We start from the raw sequence: 27,581 nt of genomic DNA on the forward strand, positions 1-27,581 counted from the left end.
TCATTTCTTTGCTAACCCACCAGCACTTCACCATTACCATACTAGAACACAATGTCTAAACAGTCAGGAAACTCCCTGGCATTCTGACAATGGGTTCTCATACTGGCTCTCAGGTATTATCTGGGCTATGCGTTTTAAAGAAGTGTCATTGTTTACCAGTCCAGAAGTGGTACAGTTGAAGTTGGTTTCAGCAGCACTGTGCAGTTCACACAACACCTCAGAACCCAGAGCAGATACTGTGACAAATCCACATGACTCATCTGTCTCACAGTCTGAAAGCATGAAAGAAATGTAAAGGTTCACCATTTCGTTTACACAACACCACGTTTCCAGCTGGCTGATAGCTGTGTCTTCTGTATACACGTGGACTCCTCCTACTGGATTTGAACCATAGCCCTCAGCCATATTACAAATTGCACCAATTTAACTAAAACAGGTTTTGAAATCAGTTTATACCAATTTAACTAAACTACTGCAAAACCCTGTTTGGACACTCTTAAATCACTTTAAACTTAGCTTATATCAAGTTAGCTTCATTGGGTCAGGAAGCTCCTTGAGCTAAATTGACATAAGCCAGGTACAAATTGATTTAAGTCTCCACACAGGTTTTGCAGCAGTTCAGCTAAATCCGTTTAAAATCACACCTTTAGTTAAACTAGTGCAATTTGTAAAAGAAACAGGAATTTCCAGACTGGATCAGACCCCCATGTCTACCTAGTCCAGTAGTCCATCTCCGACAGTGTCCGGTTCCAGGCGCTGCAGAGGAAGGTGCAAGAAACCCAGCAGTAGGCAGATATGGGATAACCTGCTCCAGCCTCCCAGGGATACAGACCAGGTTTTAGTTACTCATGACTGAGCTGGAGGACAAACTATCTTGATTGAGACTAGGTATGTAATGTAATGAACATGGCTTGTAAGAGTACTGCGGCCTTTGCTCAAGAAACCAAAGCTGGTCAAAGGATTCCTGACCAACTATTTCTCTATTGAATTTAGCCCCTTTTTCTTTCTCCACTTATTGCCTGCCAAGAGACTTGTGCAAGACTGTTACTGGAAGTTGTTCAATGAACATTTTGTGCATAGTGTGTGGCAGCCGTGAATGGTTTGGCACAAACATTTCTTCAGTAGTCAGAATTCCCTATCCGAGCTGTGTGACTAGTCTCACCACACTTTCTGGGGCTGAAACACATGCCAAGTGTCTTCAGACCAGGGTCCTTTTTGCTGCTCAGCCACCGCCCACCTCCCTTTCTTTGCCTCTCCTCCTCACTGCTGCTCCTGCTGATGTTGTATTCACTTTCCTGCGTGATTTTAAAACACTCTCCTATCTCTTTCTGCCTTCTAACTCCCTCACTTCCGAACATAAAAGGGCCTGATCCAAAGGCCATTAAAATCAATGTAAAGATTCCCAGTTGGTTTCAATGGGCTTTGAATTAGCCCCAAAGTCAGTACACATGAGGTGGCCAAAGGACTACTCACAGTGCAAACACAGGTGATCGTGCATGAATATTAAAACTCACAATGTCCCTGTGAGGTAAATAAGGACTGTTTTTCCCTATTTTATAGGTACTTTACACATCCAATGTACAGAGAGGTGAGTGGTCTGATTTTCAGGGGTACTGAAAACCCATAGTGTCCAACCATAGTCAACAGGAATGATGGGTGTTTAGCATTTCTGAAAGTCAGACCATTGATGGCTTGTCCAAGGCCACATGGTAATTGAAAGCACATTCACAGACAGAGACGTCCTCTCTGATATGTGAGGAAGATCACCAAACACTGTAATCCTCTCACAGTGAATTTGCTGCTGAACTGCAAGGCAGACAATGCTAGGCTAAGGCAGAACAGTAAATTCAGTGCTTGAAGGCTGTCTTCTTTGGTGACCTCTACCGTAAATCACACAGATTTGCTGAGAGCTCTCCCTTACCTGAAATGCACTGCAAGAGCGCACTCTGAGGGTCTCTTTGGATGGTTTCCGAGCGAAGGATCCTAGCATCTTCTGCACTGTAGATCAGTTTGGATTCAGGAACTCTTTCAAATTTTCTGAGCACTAAAAGGCAGACAGCATGGTCAAGTCTCCTGCATGTTATTTCAATTGCTCCTCAGTTTCCAGAGAAACTCAACACAGACTTTACTTAAAAAAAAGAAAACTCAAAGTATGTAGGGGGGGAAGGATTCATTAGTTAAATGAACAAACAACATCAGTTTTCTGTGAAACAATCACAAATTTTTTTTTTAAATGTCTGAAACAAACTATTGCAGAACTCTCCTGTGAGGTATTAGATGCTCAGGACCAGGTCTCCATTTGGAGCAGAATGTAGTGTAGTACGAGGCCATAAATGGACAAGAAAGGTGACTTCTTGCTTTTCAATCTTCATGTTTACACAAACTGTGAGCGCTATTTGGGGATAAGCATTCATTATACTGTTGGGCTGAGTAGAGAAAAGGGAGCCAAGGAGTTAAAGGATAAGGTTATTAATCTGAAACATTGTGCGTAGGGAGGATCTGCAGCCACCCAACGTAAACGTGACCACTTTCACTGGTTGAGACAAACCTCAAACGTACAGAGAAGAATGTAGCCCCCTTTGAGTGTAAGCTATTTGGGGTAAGGAGTGTGTCGCACCACACACAGTGTCTAGCACCACGGGGCCTCAATCTCATTTGGAGCCTCTAGGAGTTACTGGAATATAATTAATAATAAGAATTAATTTATATCTTGTTACAACTCTCTTTGTCTCCTTGGCATGTAAGCTTAGTTTCCTTTACAGATCAGTCAGTAAGGTCAAAGGGAGTTTAACTGAGTCCAAGTTAATTTAATGTGAGATTAATTTACAATATTGTGTGTGTCATATCTGAATGTTGTCCTAGCATGCAACGGGGCCCATCAGAGAACCAGGCACCTTCCCTGTTGTTATTCTCTGATGTTAAAGAATACATCGAAAGAGAGCTACTTTCTCTCTGAGTGAAGGTCATAAGAACATAAAAACGGCCATACTGGGTCAGACCAAAGGTCCATCTAGCCCAATATCCTGTCTTCCGACAGTGGCCAATGCCTGGTGCTTCAGGGGGAATGAACAGAACAGGAAACCATCAAGTGATCCATCCCCTGTTGCCCATTCCCAGCTTCTGGCAAACAGAGGCTAGGGACACCATCCCTGTGCATCCTGGCAAATAGCCATTGATGGACCTATCCAGGTGCCTCCAGGAAAGAGATGTGCTTGCACTGTAAATCAGTGATTGCAGTCTAGAGCAGTGCCAGTTAATCACTTTTCATAGCCATAAATTCATTTTTGAATTGTTTTAAAGGGGGAAAAAAGAAAGCCCTGGATAGCATCCCTCCAAAGCTGGTAGTTTTTAGTTCATCAAAGCCAGATTTATTCCCATGTAGATGGAAAAGTGAGAAATAAATGCTTCCTTTCTTTTCCTCCACCTGAACATGACCCTAAAATAAAACCTGATTGTTATATTTGTCCTTGAGAGGAGGAAAGGAAAACAAGACAATTTAATTAGTCATGCTGGACATATAACAACTCCAAATAATACAATCTTGTCATGGAAACAGAGTCCAAATCATTTTGCTGGACAAAGCCATTTTGCTAAAACAAATATCCCAGAAATGGTCTCCAGTACAATAGCAAGTTCTGAAGCAACGGAAAACTGAATGTGGAAATCTGTGTGGAATATCCTGACTTTCTTTGGTCGTTAGCAAAGATTCTATTACAATACAGGAATACTAGCTAAATGGAGAGAGTGATGTTAGAAGAAAAGTCATCAGCAGATTGGTAAAACCCTTGGATGGGGTAGATTGAAAAGTGCTGTTACTGATGTTTTTACTTATTTCTTGTGATGCAATTACATGAAACACAAAGGCAATGGAGCAAATTCTGCTCTCAGACACACCAATATAAATCAGAACTAAGTCCACTCCACTAAGGATTACAGAGTTACTACAGATTTACCTTAGCATCACTAAGAGCAGAAATTGGACCAACACGCAAAGATTTGGAGAGAGCAGAAACTTCTCCTCTTGGTCTCTCCGGGAGTTCAGGGGATGAACTGAGCCAGCAGCATCACCCAGTTGGCCTGACCACCCCCTCTCCTTGGCCGACCACCAACTGAGGGGAGGTTTCAGACTGATTGTCAATAGAGCCTCCCCTGGGTCTAACACAGCCAAAGCGACCAGGCATCCTGGGCTGGACTCAGCCCCTAGAGCTCTGCGCATGGAGTAGCTGCAAACTCAGCTCTCATTCCCTTGCACACCAGAGTGGAATAGCAAAGCAGAGATATTACACCAGGATCCAAGAGCAGAGCTTTTGCCCAGAGACGTCTGGATAAACCACAGAATAAAAGCAGAGGATCAATTTTTAAAACAATCATTTGTCCTCTTAAAGCAAAACAGCCAGCGCTAATTGACAACAAATGTTTGTTGTTGTCAAAGCTGAGTCAACAGGTGCTTTTGATAAAACCGTCATTTTCTGCTTGGAAAGAACAAAGGAGTAAGCCAAAAATGTAACACACAAAAAAATCCTGCACTTTAACTAGGTTGGGAAGAGGGTTGAAAGGCAGGGGATTGGGGTGGGTAAGATGGGGGGAGAAAAGTTTTCCTTCTTAAAGCACAATGCCAAAAACATTCCATGCAGAACAGTTAATTCCTTCTATTCAAATGCACAGGCTGAATGAGTGTTGTCATTATGTCTGGTTTAAAAACAAAACAAAAAAAATCTCAAACAGATTTCAATTTTCAGGAAAAAGTCAAAATAAACTACTTTTTTTAGAATTTTGTTTGAAAATGTTCATTAAGATTTTTCATTTTTGGAAGATAATGTTTGAGGTTTTTTTTAATGACTTTTTCCTTGGGGAGGGAACTTCCCATTTTCTTTAAAAAAAAAAAAAAAAAAAAAAATCCATAGGAAAAGGAAGAGGGTAAAAAAAAAAATTAGGGGGTAGTGGGACAAAAAACCTAGACACAATTTAAAAATATATATATATTTTGTTTCATGAAAAATTTTGAAATAAAAAATGTTGAAAGCTGAAAATTTTATGTTTTTTTTTCAAAAATATATTTTCTGTCAAAAAACCCTGCATAATAAAAAATGTTCAACCAGCCCTAATGTTAATGAATTTGCTATTGGTTGTTCATCACTGGAGGGATGGAAATAGAACTCACAGCTGTGTGTCATAGGCCCTGTTCTGATAACTGTTCATGAAGATTCTTTAGCTCAAATGATAGGGGTCTGTACTCTTGGCGGAGGAAGATGTAGATTCCATCCGGGCTGTTGCTATACAATTCTGAGTGTCCCTGGTTTGCAACATAGTGACAGTGAGGACACCCTGGGTGGGCCCCGATTTTGTTATAATTTATCACTTTCTATTTTAAGAAGGAGATTTTTTTTTCCCCAGAAGAAAGATAGTGTAATCTGTGGTGGCTGATCCTACTTTGAGAGGAGATTGATAGTGGAAGGGGGTGGATAAGATTTTTTCAAATTTCAAAATGACGCTTCAAAACTTTAAAATTTAGGAAAAATGTCATGGAATTTTCACAACATTCCCCTGATTTCTGAGCCACTCTAGAACTTGTTGATTTAAAAAAAAATTAAACAATATTTTGCATTTCAAAAAATTCTGATTTTTTTTTTTAAATCGAAAATGTAGGTGCTTTTACTTTTTCCATCCTGACCAGCTCCATTAACTATATATATCAGAATTTTTTGAAATATATAAATCAGAACGGCTTAAGCAGCAGTGATTTTATCACGGTCTAGGTGTGGGAGGGTATTTCTACACCACAAAGAAAAACCTGCAGCACCAAGTCTGAGCCCCGGTCAGTTGACTCAGGCTTGCGCTGCAGGGCTGAAAATAGCACCACATTTCAGGAAAGATGTGGACAAAATTGGAGAAAGTCCAGAGAAGAGCAACAAAAATGATGAAAGGTCTAGAAAATATGACCTGTGAGGGAAGACTGAAAAAATTGGGTTTGTTTAGTCTGGAGAACAGAAGGCTGAGAGGGGACATGAGAACAGATTTCAAGTACATAAAAGGTTGTTACAAGGAGGAGGGAGAAAAATTGTTCTTTTTAACCTCTGAGGTTAGGACAAGAAGCAATGGGCTTAAATTGCAGCAAGGGAGGTTTAGGTTGGACATTAGGAAAAACTTCCTAACTGTCAGGGTGGTTAAGCACTGGAATAAATTGCCTAGGGAGGTTGTGGAATCTCCATCATTGGAAATTTTTAAGAGCAGGTTGGACAAACACCTGTTAGGGATGGTCTAGATCGGGGGGGCCAACCTGTGGCTCCAGGGCCACATGCGGCTCTTCAGAAGTTAATATGCGGCTCCTTGTATTGGCACAGACGGGCTGGAGCTACAGGCACCAACTTTCCAATGTGCCGGGGGGGTGCTGAATGCTCAACCCCTGGCTCTGCCACAGGCTCTGTCCCCACTCCACCGCTTCCCACCCCTTCCCCTGAGCCTGCCATGCCCTCGCTCCTTCCACTCCCTCCACAGAGCCTCCTGCACACCATGAAACAGCTGATCGGGAGGTGCGGGGAGGAAGGGTGAGGCGCTGATCGGCGGGGCTGCCGGTGAGCGGGAGGCGCTGGGAGCGGGGTGGGGGAGCTGCTGATGTATTACTGTGGCTCTTTGGTAATATACATTGGTAAATTCTGGCTTCTTCTCAGACTCAGGTTGGCCACCCCTGGTCTAGATAATACTTAGTCCTGCCAGGAGTGCAGGGGACTGGACTAGATGACCTCTCGAGGTCCCTTCCAGTGCTATGTTTCTATGATTCTATGAAATTCTTCTGTCAATTCCTTCACTACTGAAAATCTTCATTTCATACATCTTTCATTCAACACACACCAAAAACGTGTTACCAAATTACTGGTAGAAGACAATACCATGCCATCACTTTTTAAGTAGTGATCCTCATTAATTGCACCATTGATGGCATGAGAAAGCCCAGAGTTACAGAATTATAGGCTGAACTGATCACTTTGGTTGAGGGGAAAGTACAAGCTTTCTGGCTGAGGAACATGACTGCAAATGACCACAAACAAGTTTTGGTTGTGTAATGGATTATTTCCTGTAGTTATTAACATCTCTTTATATACAGTATGATTAGCGTGTTGAAATGCTGCTTTTCCCTACCCTGTCTCTGAACATTTAATGGATTGTCTCCTAGCTTTAACTTAGTGACACTCCGTTTTATTTCATTTTATGTTTGAGATTCCTGTTCCACTGCTCTGGATGCTGTATACAATCTAGTCTGTGGCCGTAGCTTAGTATCTTGGCAATAAAGCAACATTTAGAAATAACTTTTTAAAAATATCACTTAAAAATCTAATTATTAATCATTAAGGGACAGATTAAAATAACCTTACTCATGCTGGAGTCCAGGTCCCTGACTTACCTGGGGTCACTCATGGAGTAAGACACTACACAACATGAGCAAGGGTACCAAAATCTAATAATAAACAGCGACAATGTGTTCACTTGTCTAACACTACAGAGCAGGTCTTATGAGAGCAACCATGAGTGCTGTTTACATTAGGAAATCCTTTGCTCTGCCCTGGTCCTGCTACGTTATACTGTAATGACTGCACCAGACAGAGAGCAAGAAATGATCAGACAAACAATTTGTCAATTATCCAAGGGTACCTATGAACATACGTCACCCCCTTCCCTTTCAAAAAGAATGTTTTCTCCAGTCTAGTAAATAAACCCACCAGCAAGGAGAATGGCAGGCATGTGGGATGAGGAAGAGACCAGACTTATAGTTAAGTGAATTCCCATAACCTTTGAGACTCAGCTGTCCTTAGAAACCAGAATTTTGTTAAGGAGAAGTTACTTGCATAGGATCAAAGTGAGCGCAATTATTTTTCTGATACCTACCTAGGCACTGGGAATCTGTCAATGGGTGGTCTGTTTCAGTCCAGTCCAGTGTCATTCCAAGACTATCAGCACAGAAGGATTTCTTGGTGATGGGATCGGCCTGGGAAGGCCTATACTGCCCATCTTCACTGCACTGTAAACCCTGCCTATTTCTCTGACAATCCGTGATACCTGTCACATGAAAGGGAAGAGTTGGATCATTATGTATCTTGCATTCAGTGTATGAGTAGGAAAAAGGTATTCTAGAAGAAATGGATGCGTTACTGCCTGAAGGCGAGGGCTCTCTCATGTCAGTTACAGGGAGCATTTCACAGCTGCCGTTCCATCACTTTAAATTATTTTTATTGTTATTTGCATTGTGGTAGAGCCTAAGAGCTCTAGTCATGGACCATGTACAAACACAGTCCCTGCCACAGAGAGCTTACGGAGGGCCTATGGGTCCCTTAGGAGCCTACAGCACAGGCAAGTTCTTCAGAGAAGGAAGCATGTGCAGTGCCAACTACAATGGGAAGCTGAAATATCCAGAACAATAATAAGGAGTCACAAGATCTCACCAAACCAATTTGCTTCTGTTATTTTTTTTATTCCCCTGTTCTTGGAGAACCAAGTCCTCCCAGATACTCCTAAATTATAAAGAGCTTTGCTTTATATTTGAAGATGCTTTTCCCAGTGCTAACTGGAACTTTTAAGGATTCAGAAGTGATCAAAGGTCTCCTCCACTGCACAAAGGAACAAATCCGTAATGGCAGTCAGGATTCCACTCTTCTCCCCGTACCCAGCCCAGCAAATCCTCAGCACTTTTTTTTAAGAGACAGCACTCTACCAACAGCAAGCTAGAGGAGAAAGGGGAATAAATCCAAAGGCTTAAAATTTATCCCTATACAAAGGGCCAGCACTAGGCCAATGTGCTGCTGAATCCCACCTCCTACTTCAGAAAATGACTTAAGTGGGATTTAAGCAGTGCATACGCTTTGCTCTGGTCCACTGCGCTAGGAGGAAATTCACCTACAGAGGCAGGCCCATATATTTAAGAGTATGGTTTTTTTATTAATTATTATTATTATTTATTATTCTTCAAAAATTGGTATAGCCCAATTAGCTAAGAGTATCAAAGAAATCCAGTAGCTTTTTAAAATGAGAAAGCAGTGTGCATTGATGTCTGAGATTGCAACTCACTTTTTCATTTATCATAAACTGGCTAACGGTTGGATAAAGGGGTCATGCTTTAAGTGACAATAATGCCCAAGGAATGCATTGACTAAACCCCCCAGTTCATACACCCATAGAAAGTAATCTGTATTGAGAGAGAAGTTTGCCCAAAGGGCCAGTCTACATTAACATCAGTCTCCTCACATGTGTTTTGGGGAGTAACGCAGAAGGTGATACTAATGGAAAAAGGTATAAATGAGAAATATGCCCCCTTCCTTATCAATCCCAAAGAGCTACCTATATGAATAAAACCAGGGGAGAAAATTCACCCTGGCATAACTCTTTGACTTCAACGGAGGTTCGAAACCAAACAGATACCAGCCAAAATGCAAGACGGTCACTCCTTCAACAATTCAACCCAAATACCTTCCCCCACGTTATCAACATACTTCTGCTCTCTACTTCCTCTCTTTTCTAAGCAAGGGCTAATACTGAAAACAAACTGAGGGATTTAATCTGTGCATTCCTTTAGGCATCATTGCCTTTATTTTCATAGGTCTGTGGGCCAACAGACGCAATTCAGGTTGATTTTACTAGTATACAAATTTGTAAGTATGTTGATACCTGCCTTATGAGCACAAGTTGTGCTACAGAAGGGCACAGTTATCAAGGCAAGGTTTTAGTTAGGTCCTTAGAAATTTCAGTTAAGTGAGCTGAGGTAGGTGAGGTAATATCTTTTATTAGAGTAACTGCTGCTGGTGAGAGAGAGTAAGCCCAGACCTGAAGAAGAGCTCTGTGAAAGCTCAAAAGCTCTCACCAAGTAGATACTGAATGACATTCTTCCACAATGATAATCAGGCCACTTACAGTGATCAGCAATGAAAGCTCCAACGGAGATTGTAGTTTTCCCCACAGGACACCTGATGCAGGAGGAGCTTCCTGTCTGAAATTGATAGAATCCAGGAGGACACGGAATGCATTCGTCATTCTGAAAGTAGCTGCCTGAAGGACAAACAACTACAGAGGAAAACACATTATTAGTTCTATGGAATTCAACTGAAATGTTACCATTTCAGACATCCATACACATAGGTTCATAAGCAGAACACAGCTGCAGTAGACTTACCATTGACTTCAATAGGTTTTGGAGCAAGACCTTGATGAGCACATGTGCACCTTAGGAGGGTTTACCAACATTGCCCCACTTAAAATGTTCACCTAAAGCCTCCAGTGACTGGAATCCAGGGAATCTAGACCAGGGTCCTAATTCAGATGTGTGATAAATTCAGGACAGACAGCTGCAAGGAGGGGGTAAAAAACAGTCCCAGAAGGTTAAAGGCCCTCCTCCCTATCAACTGAGGAGGGGTGACTACAGGTCAGTCAGGTTCACCTGAGAAGAGGATTACCTGAGGTCAATTAGGACCAGCTGGGAGGGAGTTTCCTGAGGTCAATTAGGATCAGCTGATTCCAACTAAGGGCTGCCTGAGACCCTTTTAAACCCTCCCCTGTTGAGAGAGAGGGAGGGAGAGAAGGAGTCATGCTGCCAGTAGGTGAGGAGCAGCAAGACAGCGAGACTCACCAGGAGGGGAGGCTGCACTCCCTCCCATAAGGGAGAAAAAACAAGCCCAAAAGACTGGCAGAGAGAAGGAATGGACTGCCCCTGTGCAGCCAAGCCCATTTCGCCAAGGCTAAAAACAGCTGAGGCTGGTGAGGCCGAGAAGGTGCCTTGCCACAGATGGGTCTAAAAGAAGACCCTCAAACCAGAGCACATGAAACTCTGATGGACCTGACTCCAAGTGGGAATGTTGAGGATCGGGTCCATCTGTAATAAGATACAACTGTGGGGGCAGATTGCAAAATGCAACAAAGGCTTTAGACAATAATAGGAAAATTCACATTAACAGAGACTCTGAAAAACTCAGGGAAAAGCCACCATATGGTAATGCTTTCATTAAAAAATTCTGGTAATGAAATTGTTGGTAGGTAGTTCCAAGCAGGAAAGGAATTGTTGGATTAAAGACAACTAACTTATTGTATACACGACAACCACAACACAAAGATTTCCTCCCCATAGGTTAACAATACCTTTCTGAGTTCAGCATTTCAGAACAAACCAAGAGCAAGTTTTCCAGCTGACAGTCTGCATGTTAAGCAGATGACTAATTGTCTTCTGGGCAATCATGTAATACCATCTTTCCTTTCAGATCACTCGGAACAGTATCACCACCACAGACACATTTACCAGACAGTATGTTTACTTGCTATTTCACAGCTGCTTTCCAGATGTAGATTTCCTTCAAAAACCATCAAATGCATATTTTGGGACAATGATATGGTGCAAAATTTCACTTCTGTTCTTGCCCAGTGTGTTGACAGCAATTTAAACCTGTACCAAAGAGTAACTCTAGTAGAACATTGGCCATTACCACTATAGTCCACAGGGTGCTGTATTTGCGTTTAATCAGCCAACATGCTGCCTTGTGAATTAACTAATTTACTGACCTCAGTGATAAATCAGAATGACAGATAGCCTAATAACAACCATCTTCCTTCATTCCTCTTCACATTTGTCATGTTCCAGTAGGAGAGTCTGGGATAGTCATGGGACTGGAGGATTCATTTCAATGGGCTCCAAAGCAGGCAAACCAGGCACAACACATATCAAAAATCAATTAAGGAAGTACAAAATCCTGGAAGAGACAGGACACTCATCTCTCACGTATGTTCAGAACACCAGCCTATTTGTTCCATTTGTTAAAGAGGTTTTCCAATGTATGCAGAAGGGATCATACAAATAAAAAAGAACCTCAAGGGAAGAAACTTTTTTTTTTTTTTTTACTTACAGATGAAATAAAGAATCTACAAGCCACTCGGGGGGTGGGAGGGCAGAATGCAGAGGATGATGGAGAGATGAGTTAAAGCATTTACAATTTTAAAAGGAGAAAAACTTTTCAGAACTTTCTCCTCTGTTTCTTGTTGTAGAACCACAGAGTGGAAGTGGCATGTGCCTGATATCATATGTATGTAAACAGGCAGAGTAGATTTATGTCTGGTTTATACTCTTACTTAATAGAAGCAAAAAGTGAACAGCAAGGAAAAAAGATGAAAGGATAAAGCAAAAATAGAGCTGTCAAGCCTGGATGTCTTTCTAAAAGATATGCCCGAGTTCAACCACAAATTATGCTCAATGAAGCGATTACTGGGTGGAGTTCTATGGCCTGTGTTATTCAGGTCAAACTAGATAATCATAATAGTCTCTTTCTAGCTTAAAATCTATACATGTTAACCAGGCTGGAAACGAGAGGAGAGCCTGAACGAAACCCCAGATCTAAACTACAGCTCTGGACTTAATCTTTATACCCCTAAAATGGGAGAAACCAAAACCTTGGATCCAACACTTCCATATATGAGTTTGAAACTTGGTGCTGTTTTATCTAGATTGAGGCTCTCATGAGCAGGGGGCGCTGCATTCTCAACAGCAGGACCCAGACGATAAAGCACCTCACAGGAGAAGAACAAAGTGAGCCCAAGCCTGGCTCTACGTGCAAGAATCACCTCGTTTGTAAGATCTTCCCCCAGGAATAGCATTTATTCTGCCCCAGGACCAGCCCACAGTGGAATGATTGCAGGGGAGTGGAAGGAAGCACCACAAGAGAAGGGCAGAGGGGAAAAATGGGAATAGAAGGTGTAAAAGAGGGAACTTAGTTCCTTTAGGATATGCTAAATGCTTCCTCTAATTGTTTGGTGCTTAGACCTCATGGCGATAGGCACCTCAGAGATACCCCAAAGTCTGGGGATACCAGTGTTTGGGTAGAGCCTATCACAGAGAAAGGTTTGAGCTGCTAATTCAGTTGTGAACCTAGCAGCTTTTTGATTCATACTGATCTCTGTTTGAAACTATTTTAATACAAGTTACAGAGGGGGGAGGGATCGCTCAGTGGTTTGAGCATTGGCCTGCTAAACCCAGGCTTGTGAGTTCAATCCTTGAGGGAGCAATTTAGGGATCTGGGGCAAAATCAGTCCTGCTAGTGAAGGCAGGGGACTGGATTCAATGACCTTTCAGGGTCCCTTCCAGTTCTATGAGATAGGATAAGTATATCTCCATATATAAAATTCTAAATGGAAAAGGGAACTAGTATGAATTCATATCACCACCAAACTACAAGAGTGACTGATGAACAGGTGTCATGAAAGGCCTCAGATTGTCCTCCTGAAGTGAAAAGCTTTTCCAAGCTCACAAAGCCACTAGCTGGCTGTACATATTTAAAATTATTTTTCCACTAACACCTTAGGCAATCATGAGATTTCTGTTGCCACATTCATCAAGGTTCAATTATGAACAACCAATCACCTCAAACTGACATATCCACAAAATACTCTATAGATTAGGATTAGTCAATGTAATGATAATGCAGATAAGAGTAAACTAAGACATGGCAAACATGAACAAAGAAACATCCATCTTCCAGCCAGGAAAACATGCTCCTATATGCCTCCAATACAAGCAAACCTGAAGCAACAAATTCATGGAATCCAAGGTCAGAAGGGACCATTGTGATTACCCAGTCTGACCTTCTGAATAACTCGCCATCGAATTTCCCCAAATTAATCCCTAGACATGCCTTTTAGAAAAAGATCCAATCTTGATTTTAAAATGGTCACAATGGAGAATCCACCATGACGCTTGTTCCAATGGTTATTTACTCACACCATGAAAAATTTACTTATTTCCAGTCTGAATTTGTCCAGCTTCAACCTCTAGCCATTGTATCATTTATACCTTTCTCTGCTAGACTGAAGATCCCATTATCAAATATCTGTTCCCCATCTAGATACTTATAGACTGTAATCAGGTCACCTCTTAAACTTTTCTTTGTTAAGCTAAATAGATTGAACTCTTTGAGTCTACCATTATAAGGCATGTTTTCTAATTCTTTAATCAATCATTCTTGTGGCTCATTTCCTGAACTCTCTCCAATTTAACAACATCCTTCTTGAATTGTGGGCACCAGAACTGGACACAGTATTCCAGCAGTGGTCACACTAGTGCCAAATATAGAGCCAAAATAATCTCCCTACTCCCACTTGAGATTCCTGTGTTTATGCATTCCTGGCACGCAATAGCTCTTTTGGCTACAGCGTCACACTTGGACCTCATGTTCAGCTGTTCACCATCACCCCCAAATCTTCAGAGTCTGCTTCCCAGGATACAGTCCCCTATCCTGTAAGTATGGCCTACATTCTTTGTCTAGAAGACAGGAAGGAAAATGTAATGGAGATGAAAAGGAAGATTAATGCACAGTGCATGTCTCAGAAGGAATACACTGAGCACAACAAATTCCTGAGACCACCAGAATGGCTCACTGCCATCAAGAGCTATCCAAACTGCCCTGTAGAAAGGGGAAAATGTCATGAACAAGAGAAATAAAACAACTAATTAAATAAATAAGCTCAGGATCTGAGAAAATATTTTGTAGCTCAACAACCAACTGGACTAGGAAAGAGAGAAAAGAGAAAGGAAAATGGCTTTCACTGCTAATTATATTTAGCATGTAAAGGTAAATCTATTGAGGTTCTGATTGAAGAATCGGTCTCAGATGGAGTTTTTTCCATCTTCACTGCACTTTACAAAGACTCCTAAGTAATAAGTTACTAATATTATTATCATCCCCATTTACGTATGGGGAAACTAAGCCAGAGAGGATAAATGACTTGCCATAGGGCACGCATGTGATGCTTAATAGTTAGTAACCATAAACAACATATAATAGCAGAACCAGGTTAAGAACTCAGGAGTTCCTACCTGCTAAATTCTGTGTTTAGAGACTCCTAGGCCATGACCTACTGGCCTCACCAAGTAATGCACAGCTGCATTTCTAGACTAAGAACTAGAAAATGAAATCCCTATAAAAGCTGGACTATGAAGCATTTTGCTCCACTCAACAGTTCTTTCAAAAGCCCATTAAAACATTCTTTTACAAAGGCAGTTGATAGAATCAGCACAATACAAAACAGGAGCCATCAAAATTAATTGTACTCTTAATGCTACAGCTAACGCATATTCCTGATCTTCACTTTCTGTAGTATTTATACATGATAGGTATAAAAAGGTCCACTCCATTTAAAAGTCCTCCTGCTCTGTGCACTGCATTCCATTAAATTCAATGGTAAAAAATTACCTTAACGCTAAGTTAAGGTTGCTTGGTGTTCTGTCGGTCCCTTGCAGGATGTTGAGCTGAGCAAAACTCAGACTTCTGAAACCCAGGAAATGCACAGTCCAGGCTGTCCAAATATTATGATTACGTTCCCCCAGAATAAAATGGACGCCCATGACTAAAAAATTGTAGCAACTTCCAGTCCAGGTTGGGCTTGTGATTAACTTTTCTTTAGTTATGTTAACTGAAGGGTGAGTTTACAGCCATCAACTTCAATGAAGTCTGTGATTCATCCAGGCATGAGTGCCTCTCAGCTTAACAGCGCATTGCAGAAGAAGGAAACCATTTTGTGGGGGCCTATAACTCAAGAACCTCATTTGACTCAAGTCAAATGAGCCCAAATATGGATCACTAATGCTAGCCCATGCCTCAATGAGGCACACCAAATTTCAAAGGAACCTGAGTTACCCTTCAGCTTCTAGAGCATTTACAAAAGTCAAACATTAAGGCAAGAATGGATACTCTTCCCATTTTTCTCTATCGGCACATGTGAACTGTAAAAAAATTACATTTTCTTCAATATAGTTCTCAAATTTCAGTCCTCCAATGTTTTAGAGGGTGTCATGGCACTACCTTGGGTAAAACTCAACAGATTGAGAGCATTTTGACCCACATCACATTAATAGTTTGATCTGGTTCTGTGTGAAAAAACAAAACAAAGGGGAAATGTGGGGGCTTGTGAGGAGAATCCCAAACAAACAGACAGATTAAGAAGGCACTAGGTCTAAACACTGTCCCACCTTAGAGCTTTTTTCTTAAATTGAAAATAACAGTGAGCTTTTGGACAATATCATTTCACATGGTATATCTGCATATCTGAGTGTGTATGAATGGCATGGGATTTCCCTCCAGAAACTGGTGTAGCATAGGCTGTCTCCACTGCATTTTTTACCTTGAGTTAATTGATTGGCAATTAATTTGAGGAAGTTAACATGTTGAGCCTAGCGTAAACTATAGACATTTGTAGCCTAGAACAAATGATTGGGAAGTGTCCACGCTAGCCTTGAAGGCCTTGTCTTCACTAAGAAAAAAAGGTATGTTTTTTCACATGTGGTAAGTATCATAAGGTACAATTCTAGTGAAGACAAGGCCGTTTGCAGTTTTAACATAATTTAACAGGTTGAGGTGAACCCTAGGCTTCCCCATAGACTTTGGGTGACCATATGTTAGCTGACATGAGTTAGGAACACATGTTTTCTCCTAGTGAAGACATACTGGTACAAAAACTGTGGGTTTAACTACTTTAGTTAGGGGTGTGATTTTTTTTAAATCAAAATAGTCATACTGGTATAACCCCTAAGGTAGATGCAGTAACATCAGGATAGCTTATTCCTCTTCCCATACACGAATAGGTACAACAGCACCTTTATACCAGTATAACTACAGCCACCAGAAGAGGGGTTGTATTGCTTTAATATCCTGCGGTAGTGAAAGCATTACAACTTTATAGTGTAGGCCAGACACCAGTGCTTTCAACCCAGAACCTTTCACCAGCACTAAGATTCATATAACTTTTAAAACAACAAAGAAAAAGAAATGTTTTGCCAGTATTCCCACTGACAGCAAGGTAGGAGCTTCACTCCTTATCATCTGGCAACGCCCTGTTACTTATTTTTATTGTTTGGTTTTTTTTCCTCCTCTTTAAGATATAAAAAGCATCAAAGGGCTGCAGCATGTTCAGAACTTTAAACATAAAAACTCCAGCTCGTGTTTCCAGGCCAGCTACTTAGTTGGCATCGTAAGGCATTCGATTTTGTTTTTTTAATAAAGAACATTAAACAGAACAATATGGGACTGAAACTAACTAAAGATGTTGTCAGGATTATCTGGTGTGGGAAAGCCAGGGCATCACTGTTTTTATTCTCGGCTCTCGGACAGAACAGTGACCTCCCATCAGGCTGCAGGGAAAGCAAACAAAGGGTGTCTGGGGTTTGACAAAGGATTGTGGCAGAAGGGCAGATGTGCTCCTTCTGGGTGAAATTCAACTCTTTGCACCACCCACAGCCCCCAAAACAGAGTTTGGGTGGGAGTTAAGCAGTGCATAGGCCTGGGCTGGTTCTCTGGACTGGGGTGTATTTCACCCTGTTTATACCAGTCAAATTGTTTGACCAGAGTGACATCAAGCAGCTTTCAGTGTTTTTGTTGCCCCTGTAATATGCCGACCGTAGGGGAATTATCCCAATGAAAACAGGGCCCTGTGTGCTTATTCTGGCAGATTGTCTCCATACGAATTTATTCATTGTCAGGGGCTTTAAATGGATACGGTTTTCAAAAAATAGCAAGATAATGCTGAAGTTTGCCACACCAAGAGTATTTGCGTCAGGAGATTGGCCAACCCCCTCTCCTGCTCCTGCACCAGAGGAATTCCTGCTCTTACCCTGTAGTTCTGAGGAATTCCTGTCCAGCTGGGAGTTGTGGGGCCTGGGGAAGTTGGGGCTCAATGGGCCATAGGTTGGAGTTTCGGGAGGGCTGGAGCATGCAGGAATATTGGGGGAAATTGACAGAAGGAGCAAAGTCACTAAGGGAAGGGGATCTAGGGGGAACGTGAGTCAGTGTCCAGTGAAGAAGGAGATACAGAAACCTAACAGCAGGGGAATAAGGGGGCAGAGCTGCAATCAGGTTGTGTGTTGGCTGGAGCTGAGAGAACTTCCATCTGCGTCTTGTACTGGCTCGTCCAGCTCCTGGGACTTTGCCCAGGGATACACGATCCCAGGACTGCTGGCACCTCTGCAGCTGCTCAGTGAGCTGGATTCTATTCTGGTTCGTGCATCACCACCAGACGTTTTAGCAGAGTCTTTATTACTAGTGGTGGTGCACAAGCCACAAAGAGCCTCCCCTGACTTTCAGATACCAGGCTGAACTTCCAAAACCATGATCTTCTTCTTTATAAACGGAGCACATTTCAGATGAAGTCTGAGGGTCAGACACAGAATCTAATGCTGCCCTTTGCATAGATTCACTTTTCAGAGTGTAACTGAACTTCAAGGATAGCAAGAGTAGCACAGGAGTGGCTCCTTCCTCAGCGAGGGCCTTGCACTCATGTTGGTGCTTCACACATAGGTAGAGACTGACACCTGAGAAGTGTGCCAATGAAAGTTTCTTGTTAATGTTCCAACTGTAACTTTGCACTGACTCACAGTAACCACAGCAACAAAGGAGGGAAAGTCAAAAGGAAACATACCACATCCTTGGGAATTTGGGATCGCTCTCCCAAGAGATGAACTTCTTCGAAATCCGCTCCTGCATCCGAGCTGAACACTGGGAGATAGGTCAAAATCTTCATCTCGGGGGAAACGAATGGACGTATCTGCTGGGAACTGTTTGGAGTCCAAGTGTAACACAAAGCCACCACTTTCAATCAGTGCTACAAAGCGTCCAATGAGATTCTCCCCAACAATTGCTTTTTCTAAAGGAAAAAGAAATAGAGCAGCACACTTATGATACTGGATCTAGCTGGAAAAAAATAATATCAGGCCGATAAGCTTTAAACAAAAGGTACAGATAGATTCGGATTCTCCAGATGCCTAAGGGGACAGCTGACGTCTGTATAATGCTTCCACAATGGGACCCCAGCCTGTTTGAGAGCATTTGGTGCTATTTAATACAAACAATAACCAGTCATTAATAACACCCCTGGGTAATTGGCATTTCAGATAAACAAAATTCAATTTTTAGTCTTGTATCAGATTTGGGACACAGAACCCAGTTCAGGATAACATGAATTTCAGAGAGTTGAGGTTTCGATAATCAGATTTAACCTGTACACATTGTTTCAGTGGACACTGCTTTCTCTCTCTTAGAATCATAGAGTCATAGGGTTTGATGCCAGAAGGGACCACCAGATCATCTAGACTGACCTCCTGTATATCACAGGCCACCTCCACCACCCAGCACTTGCACACTAAACCCAACAACCAAACTTAGATCAAAGTATTACAGCCCACAGGAGACTAAGCTATTATGTGCCAGAGGCAGAGAACAGGAGGGACCAAGATGTATCAATGCTCAAGGCTCCTGCAGTGTCAGGGAACTGATTAAGAGAGACATATCCAGATAACCCCGGCAAGTGATCCACACCCACATGCTGCAGAGGAAGATGAAAACCCCCAAGGTCCCTGCCAGTCTGGCTTGGGGGAACATTCCTTCCCAATCCCACATATGGTGACCAATTAGAACCTGAGCACGTGAACAAGAACCAGCCAGCCAAGAACCTGAGACAGAGAATGCGGCACCAGCATTGGATACTCACCTGTGCAGAGATGACCAAGCCCCTCTTCCCTGTAGCTCAGGATAAAGAGGAATTGGAGACTTGCCTTCCAGGGGAATGCGAGTATCTTTCCCTTTCCTTTATTCTGTGACCAAACAACCTGGCTATCCTATTGCTTCTGTAAGGACAGACTCCTACACTAAGTATGTGTGGATTCCTTGGTTTGGATGGGCCAGGAGAGAGACAGAGACAGCAGGGCTCTTGGAGGAGATTTTGTTTGCTAACCCTTGCTCAGAAGCTTTATGGCTTCATTTGAAATGTTCATGGATTTTGTTGCTATGAATTTGCAAGTTGAGAGCTTCCAAATGCCCTCCGAATAGCCATAACTGATGCCCAGCGTGATAATACATCAGACAGGAAGCATCCTAGGTGTACATTTTGTACTGTCCTTGGGTTCTCCTGAATGGAATGACAGCTTCCAGACTGTGAATGCTGGGTTTTCAAAGAGAGCATGTTATGTGCGTAAACAGAGAGCTAGGTATGCGAAAGTGTGCATCCTACGGTAAAATTATTTTCAGCAGAGCAGCCGACTCAAATCAATCATTGTACCTCTGGACTCTTCTGGGTCTAGTTTCCTGACTATGTGCTGTAACCTAGGAGTATCTGTCCGGCTGAACTAAGTGGGGAAATTTCACAACTAGGTGCAGGCAGCTAATGACGCAACTCTGTACAGCTGGCTGCACTGAATCGACTGTAGTGTTATTATGCTTATTCTGCAAGAACACTCTTAACCTGCAGCACACAAACTAAATCAAGCAAAAACAAGAACACAGATACAGCGACTCCAGGAGGAATATGCCATAAAGAAAGAAGAGGCCAAAAAGAGTGTTTGGAAAGACAAACAAGACTTTATATACAAAATGGCAAAAGATGCACACATCACCGTAGCACAAAATGACATGAAGACACTCTGCAACATCACTAGACAGTTGTCAAGAAGAAAAACAATACCAACCAACCAATTCAAGGCAATAAGGGCAACTTAAAAACAAAGTCATCAGAACAATTAAATACATGGAGACAGTACTTTAGTCAACTACTGAATGGCAAGTCAGTGACCAATCCCCCAGGTACAAAGGAAGGAGAAGATCTGGATGTCAAATTAAGACCTAGCCCCAGAGCAGAAATAGAGAGGACAGTCAATCGGTTAGAAAGTGGAAAGGCACCAATTCCGGACAACATTCCATTGGAAGCTCTTAAGGAAGACTTGAACATAGTAAATATTTTGAAAGGCCTCTTTCAAAAGATATGGGAAGAAGAAAAAATACCAAACAAATGGGAAAATGGTCATATAATGAAGCTACCAAAGAAAAGAAACCTCAGTCTGTGTAAAATCTGGAGGGGAATTCAATTGCTGTTTATCCCAAGTAAGGTATTTACACATATTATTCTAGACAGAATAAAGAAAGCAGTAGATTCAAAGTTAAGACAAGAACAGGCAAGGTTCTGACAGGGGACATCATGTACAGATCAAATAGTAACCCTACATGTCATCGTAGAACTGTCAGTCAAATGGCATTCACCACTTTATATGAATTGTATAGATTTCCAAAAAGTCTTTGATACAGTGGATAGAACAGTTTTATGGAACTGTTGCTATGCCACTGTGGAATCCCTAGATTCTCTGATCAGTGAATCATCTAAGAACTTTTGGGTCCTTGGATTCCAGTGGGATAGGTAAGCCATCCTCAAGACAAAAAGAAGGGAAGAGGAAGAAAAATCATTGTAAATGTTTTGTAATACTACTAAATATGTCATGATAGGAACACCTCCTTGTGAAGCTATTTTGTGCTTCACGGATGCAGGTGAAAATTCTTCCTGTCTTCACAAACTGTACATATAGTACAGCCAAGGTGCAGACAGGGGAACCAAGATATTTCTCTGAGAGTGTGCAGGGAACAGTTACAATAGTAAGAAACTGAAGCTGGTACAACTTTAATTGACTTTTCTGCTCCCCTCGCAATCATTCAGGTGTATAGAATAGCTCCAGAATGAGAAAAATGGGACATTTTACATCAATTGAGACTTTCATACTTTCATCTGTATTGTTGTAGTGTTCAATCATTCCCTGAAAAGCATTTCAGGACTGGGGGGAAACGGTAGCGTGAACAGGGACAAAATGTATTCCCAATACTCTAGAAGACTGTTCAAAATAAACTTGAATATAAAACTGAATATAATTGTACGCAGATCCACCATACGCAAACAATGTAATATTCATGTTTCCCCAAATGGATGTAAACACAAACAGACCGTGTAATTGTACGCTAACCACACAACCACTCCACTCAGAGCCAAGTTCTAAAGACTTTTGAACTCAGTTCCGATCAAGCAACAGCACTGGAGGGCACATGGAGTCTTGAAATCCCCAAATTAGAAGAGGGAACTTGTGGAGGTAGGGTTGGGTTTTTTTTAAATGCTGGGAATGGCATTCCAAAGCCACAGTACTGCAGACATGCCAGCATGAGGGGCACCTGAGCTGGGGATAAATGCTCCGTCTCTTCTTTCTATGTTGGCAGAGGCCAGCAGTGTTCACAGCTTCTAGTCAAGAAAGGAGTGCCTTGCCCTGATTCTGTGGCTGACTCGGCAACCACACTGATGGACTGTGTGTGTACTTGACACAGGATTTAGGATTTAAAGAGTTAGGCACCCAGATACTATGGTGATGAGGGCAGTATAAGAACCTATATAGAATACAATAGTATAGGGGAGGAAGTTTGACAACAGGTGCAAACTATGGCTTCCACCAAGTCCAACTCAAGTCGTATGTAATACAACTGTTCCCGCTGTTGGGGACATGACCAGTGGAGTGCAACAGCTGAGATGAGCCTGCCCATGTCAGAAACACAACGATTCTCAACACCAGCTGAGGGAGACCCAGATGGAGAGCCCTGTTTGATAACTATATTCAAACACGATTCCTTTTCATAGTGTAGTCACAGCCTGAAAATAGGCAAGTATTGATCCTTCTCAGAGCCAAATTTTGAAGGCCTTAAACTTCAGCTCCAATTCAGAGTGGGGAAAACACATTCCAGGACTGCCCCCCAATGCCACTTGGCATTCCTGACAGTTTTTAAGCTCATTATCTTCTCCCAGGAGTAGGCAGAGGAGTATAATTAACAGCCAAATAGGCTCCATAAATAGAAACATCAACAGAGGGGGAAAAAAGACATACCAATATCATGTAAATCAGGGAGAGAAGCTGCTGGGATGCCTTCAAGCTGAGCTTTCCATGTGATGTTCACCCCCAGTCGGTCCACACTCAAACATTCCACCAGCACAGCAGAATCATCGCAAACAGAAACGGAACCCGTGTTTCCAAACGTATTTACCTTAATAATAATTTTTAAAAGAGACAGATTTTAAGGTTTGTGGCCTTTTCGCTCTCACTGCTGCCTCTGTATCAGAATATTTACACGGGCCTATGCTCAAAACAAGCATTTGACAAGAGGGGATGTTTTCAAAAGCATCTAAGTCCCATTTTTTAAAATGACCCATGCACTGAGAAGTCTAAGTACTACTGACTTTCAGTGAGAGTTAGGCTCCTAAGTGCCTAAGTCCCTTTTGAAAATGGGCCTTGGGCTTCTAAATCACTTGGATGCTTTTGAAATTTTTATCCAAGGTCTTTTTTATACACAAACCAGATATTGACCCTAAGATGTATTGCATTTACTATACATATTGTATTTACTGTTACTTGTACTAGAAGAAGCCTGCTTAAATGATTTTCCTTTGTCACAATACCTGTGGCATAGACAATGCAACACACAGGAGATTTCACTCCCTATCTAAGGTTTTTGAACTGGCCCTTATCACCCTCATGTCTGAGTAATTTCCAGTTTATCTGACTGGCATGGCAAGGTTCCTAGTAGGCTCCATGGAATTGTCTTACCTTTTCTCTTTTCGGATAATACACATCTCTGCCTTAGGTAGGTGGGGGCTAAAACCTGGGTCCACTGGTTGCTGAGAAACTACCACATCAGTGCCACCACCCAAGAGCTCTGGCAGAATAGTGATTGACGGGCTATGAGCCTCATGGGTCAAGCACCACAGGATATGCCACCCATAGAGAACCTGCCTGGCAGTGCTGACTTTGGCTCTGATTTCTGGCTTCCAACTCCAGCTCTGATCCTTGGCTGCAGCTCTACCCACTAGGCCAGAACACTCACACCCCAGCTGTGACAGAATTCACTGGTGTTGTGGGAGTGGACTGGAGGGGGCAGGGTAATTGTTGTAAATGCCCATGCTGGTTATAGTAGAAAAGGTCTATCAAGCAGGAAGCATCTGCAGCTTGACCTGAACCTGCCCACCACAGTTCAGCAACTATTTTAAGCAGCATTAATGGAATAGTGTAAGTATCAAACTAGTTCATATTCAGTATTTAATACTGATTGAATTGTATATTGTAGGAAACCTTAGCATGTAAGAGACAATAGAAAAACTGGAATTTTGCATACAAAATGGAATAATTGTTATGCATGGTGGAGTGAAATTCACCCCTCTGCAAAGGGCTGTCACAGTGTCTATGTACCACTTAAACAATGCATAGGCCTTGTGCTGATCTTCCACACAGGGTTGAAGTTGACACAGTAGAAAGGGTTAACATAAGAAGAGAAGCATATCATAGTTTGGTGAAAGCTACTGCACATTTAGGCAAGACCACCTATGAGAAAACATACTAGTAATGAAATGAAATTCAAGAATGGTCAATTTGACCCTGATTATCAAAACAAACATCCTAACACAGAGATTTATTATAATGTGTTGTTAGCTGATGCTCCATGAGTCAGAATATAATCCAGCTCACTCCTCTCCATAGCTGAAAGTCTGTATAAAGTCCTGGAAGTCTGTGGAAAAATTCACTCCAAATGATCCAAATGAAATTTTTGGTCTGTGATCAGCTGTGAATGGGTTATCTATAAGACCCCATATTTTTTGTCTCTGCCTTTTCATGTCCAGAACATAAAATGCTGCACACTTTTTTCACCCATCCAGAAAAAGAGACGTAGAATACCTGAATGTGACAGAAACCAAGGGCCTTCAATTCATCGAATATAAAGATCTGGAATGCCTGCAGTAAACCAGCATAGTCAGAGCTGCAGGTCTTCTCAGAAGGCAGCAACAGCTCAAAGTGTGTTTGAGCTTGGACATTCTGAAATAACTGGAGCTCTGAAAAAGAAAAAAAGGGTGTTTAGTGCTCTTAATATTTATGATGCAACATTTACCAAAGCTGCCTTTCAAAATTACCTAGGGGAGGGGGTATAGAAAAGCCATTGACACTGCAAGCCAAGTTTTGATCTTGCATCAACACCTGTTCTGCAAATACTAAAGTCATTCAGAATTTTTTTTTGTTTTTTTTTTTTTTAAAAGAGAGAACTAGTTAGGCTTAGGGTGAAAGATGGATAAAATTTTAGATCGAGACCAGAATCCAGATCCAAATGTGTTTAACTTTTTATTTTATTTTTTGGGTGGTGGGCTGTGTGTGTGTGTGTGCTGGGGGGGGGGTGCTTTGTTGTGGGTAGGAATGTTTGAAACCAGCATTTCAATTTGGCCTATTGTAGAGACAAGGGTCAGCTGCAAAGTTGAGTTCCAGATCTGATCCATACTACCTCAAACATCAGTAGTGTTCAAGTCTGACATTTTGATCAGAACCCATTCCTGTCCAAATCATTGACAAGGCCAGTGGTAAGAAAGAACTGGCCACATGAGTTCAGAACAGACACATGCAGCTTCCAAGATTTGAGGTGATTTTTATTCTTGAACAAAACAAAAACACCAAGCGGCAGCCAATGAAGATGTCAATAACCTGAGGGAACAGATTGCTACAGAAAGACACAGAAGTAACAAAATTACTTGATTATGTGAATAAACATTTGAGTTCTGCCAAATTCAGACATCTGGCACTCATCTGTTCTTTCAGAAGTAAGCGATTCCATCAGAGCCATTTCATGACACCAGCGACTTTTCACTTACAGAGAAAAATCTGCATTTAGGTTAAATGTCCATCTATTTATAGCTCTATAATTACAGAATAAGGGGAGTGTTCCAGGTCTGGAAGCAGCTGAAAGGCAAAGATGTGGATAAAGGCATAGAGCAAGATTGACCTACTGCACATGCTTATTTAGAAGCCACGGATCTCATTACTACCTCCTGTTATTGGAATTTAAAGGTGGCTTCAAAATGAGGGCAGCTTCTGTTAAATCTATTTACTTTCCCCCGCATCCTCCCAGGTGAAGGTGCAGGTAATAAACATGGGTGGCTTTTAAACATTGATCTGCGGTTAAATATGAGAACACGCCTCTGTAACAGCTGTACTTACTCTGACAGCTTTGAGAGATGGGGGGTTCTGAGATCCAACGGCGACTCTCTCTATCACACAGGAATGTCACATTGGAAAAGGCGCTATGGAAGCCTTGACGACAAATCAGCTGGCACTTCTGAAAATTCTGATTTTGTTCAGAGATGTTTGCACAGAAAAGTGCTCCATTGACCACGTAAGACACATTGAAAGGCAGGAGGCATTGGGGACCTGGGAAGATATGAAGAAAAGGAACATGTGAAAGATAAAACTATGAAACATTCAGGATAAACTCTCCAAGTAACCCTCATCACCTCCCAGGTGTGCTAGACCTAGGCATATAGTTCCCACTGATGTCAATGGTCTTGATCACAATGCCCTTTGAAGCCAATGAAAGGACTTACATTGACTTCAGTGGGCATTGGACTGGGCTCACAGACTGCTGCATGCATGGCTTGAAAATATTATTTGGCCATTAGAGTGGAAAGGCCTTCATATCAATTTCATCCATCTCATCAGAAAGCTCATTTGCTTGCCAAATATAGCTTGTTTCCCCAAACACTGACTGTGTCATAGCACCTCCTCTTCATGTCACTCTTCAGTGCCGAACATTATGATGTGGAGCTAAGAGAAGAATATCAGTTGCTCATTGTCTTAATTTCCAACTCTTATGCTATTTTACAAGTTTCCCTTATAGCACCTTTTTTAAAAATGAAGTGTATTATATCTCATTAAAAAGGTCATTGCAAGATTTCCTATCCTCTTAGTGATTCCAGATCAGCTCATAAGCCCAAAGCCAGAGGCCAGGAAGGGAGGTGGTCGCTTGCTTTACAAACTCCCAAAGCAATTCCTGAGACTTCTGGAGACAAATACAATTATCAGCACAACAGCATCAGTTCTAACATATAACACAGGTAATTTCTATTATCACCAGTTTATCTGTTGTCATCGTAGGCGTTTAGGGCAACCTCTATTAATAGCTCTTCACATGGGTCAATGTAAAACCAACCTGTTGTCTTCTGTATTGCTCTAATATTTTTCACAACCAACAGGCCACATTGTGCTCTCATCTATACTGGCCCAGTATGGTTAATTCTAATGGGGTGTGCTGGTGTATCAAGAGCAGAATTTTCCCCAAAGAATGTAACATTTAGAGTTGCTGGCTGTACTCCTTTGTTTTTCCTGTATCATACATAGGTTTCAGCTTGGGTCCCTCATTACTGAACCCAATCAGTAACTTCCTTGTTTGATCCAGACTCCAGTTCCTTCCTCATTCTTGTTAGGCTGACAAGCAGCTCACAAGAGAAAGGCTGTGTTGTCATTTTTACACTTTTGAAGCCCATTTGCTGTTGTTGTAGGAATGAACAGTGCCTTTCACCATCCACTGGCAATTCATCCCTGTGGCTTAACGGTCACTAAGTAGAATGTTGACTCCTCTCTCCCCAGCACTTTTAACAATCTACCTAGGAAAGTCATCACATCCAGGGACTTGCGTCTGAATTTACTCAGAGCATCCCGTCTCTCTTTCTCCCCCCCACTCCATTTATGAGTAGTGGAAAGATGGAATGTGGGTGGTGCGGAATATGAAGATACTTAGAATTAACAAGCCGTACACATCAACAAGAAAATGTTGGCTTCTATCAAACTCTATTATATGGAGACAGAAAATGAGCTATGGGGAACCCAGCTATTATGGAACTGATTGCTCTAATGAAAACCATATTGTATTCAATGTGCACTTGAAAGTTACTACCTACAGTTACTGCTGTCT

The 27,581-nt window shown here is 41.9% G+C and overlaps 1 protein-coding gene across 1 annotated transcript in view; it reads right to left on the minus strand.

Moving 5' to 3' along the window:
• The window catches only part of TG (thyroglobulin), a 203,498-nt gene that overhangs the window by 136,687 nt on the left and 39,230 nt on the right, over window positions 1–27,581 (minus strand). Inside the window, exons 17-24 of the mRNA XM_065397852.1 lie at window positions 25,832–26,041; window positions 24,527–24,681; window positions 22,688–22,844; window positions 18,427–18,651; window positions 9,898–10,047; window positions 7,882–8,052; window positions 1,922–2,044; window positions 157–272 (exon numbers count right to left, since the gene is read on the minus strand). Coding sequence (XP_065253924.1) covers window positions 157–272; window positions 1,922–2,044; window positions 7,882–8,052; window positions 9,898–10,047; window positions 18,427–18,651; window positions 22,688–22,844; window positions 24,527–24,681; window positions 25,832–26,041 — 1,307 coding nt within the window. The remainder of the gene's footprint in view (window positions 1–156; window positions 273–1,921; window positions 2,045–7,881; window positions 8,053–9,897; window positions 10,048–18,426; window positions 18,652–22,687; window positions 22,845–24,526; window positions 24,682–25,831; window positions 26,042–27,581) is intronic.

This window comes from Emys orbicularis, chromosome 2 (genome assembly GCF_028017835.1).
Source record: "Emys orbicularis isolate rEmyOrb1 chromosome 2, rEmyOrb1.hap1, whole genome shotgun sequence".
NCBI lineage: Eukaryota > Metazoa > Chordata > Testudines > Emydidae > Emys > Emys orbicularis.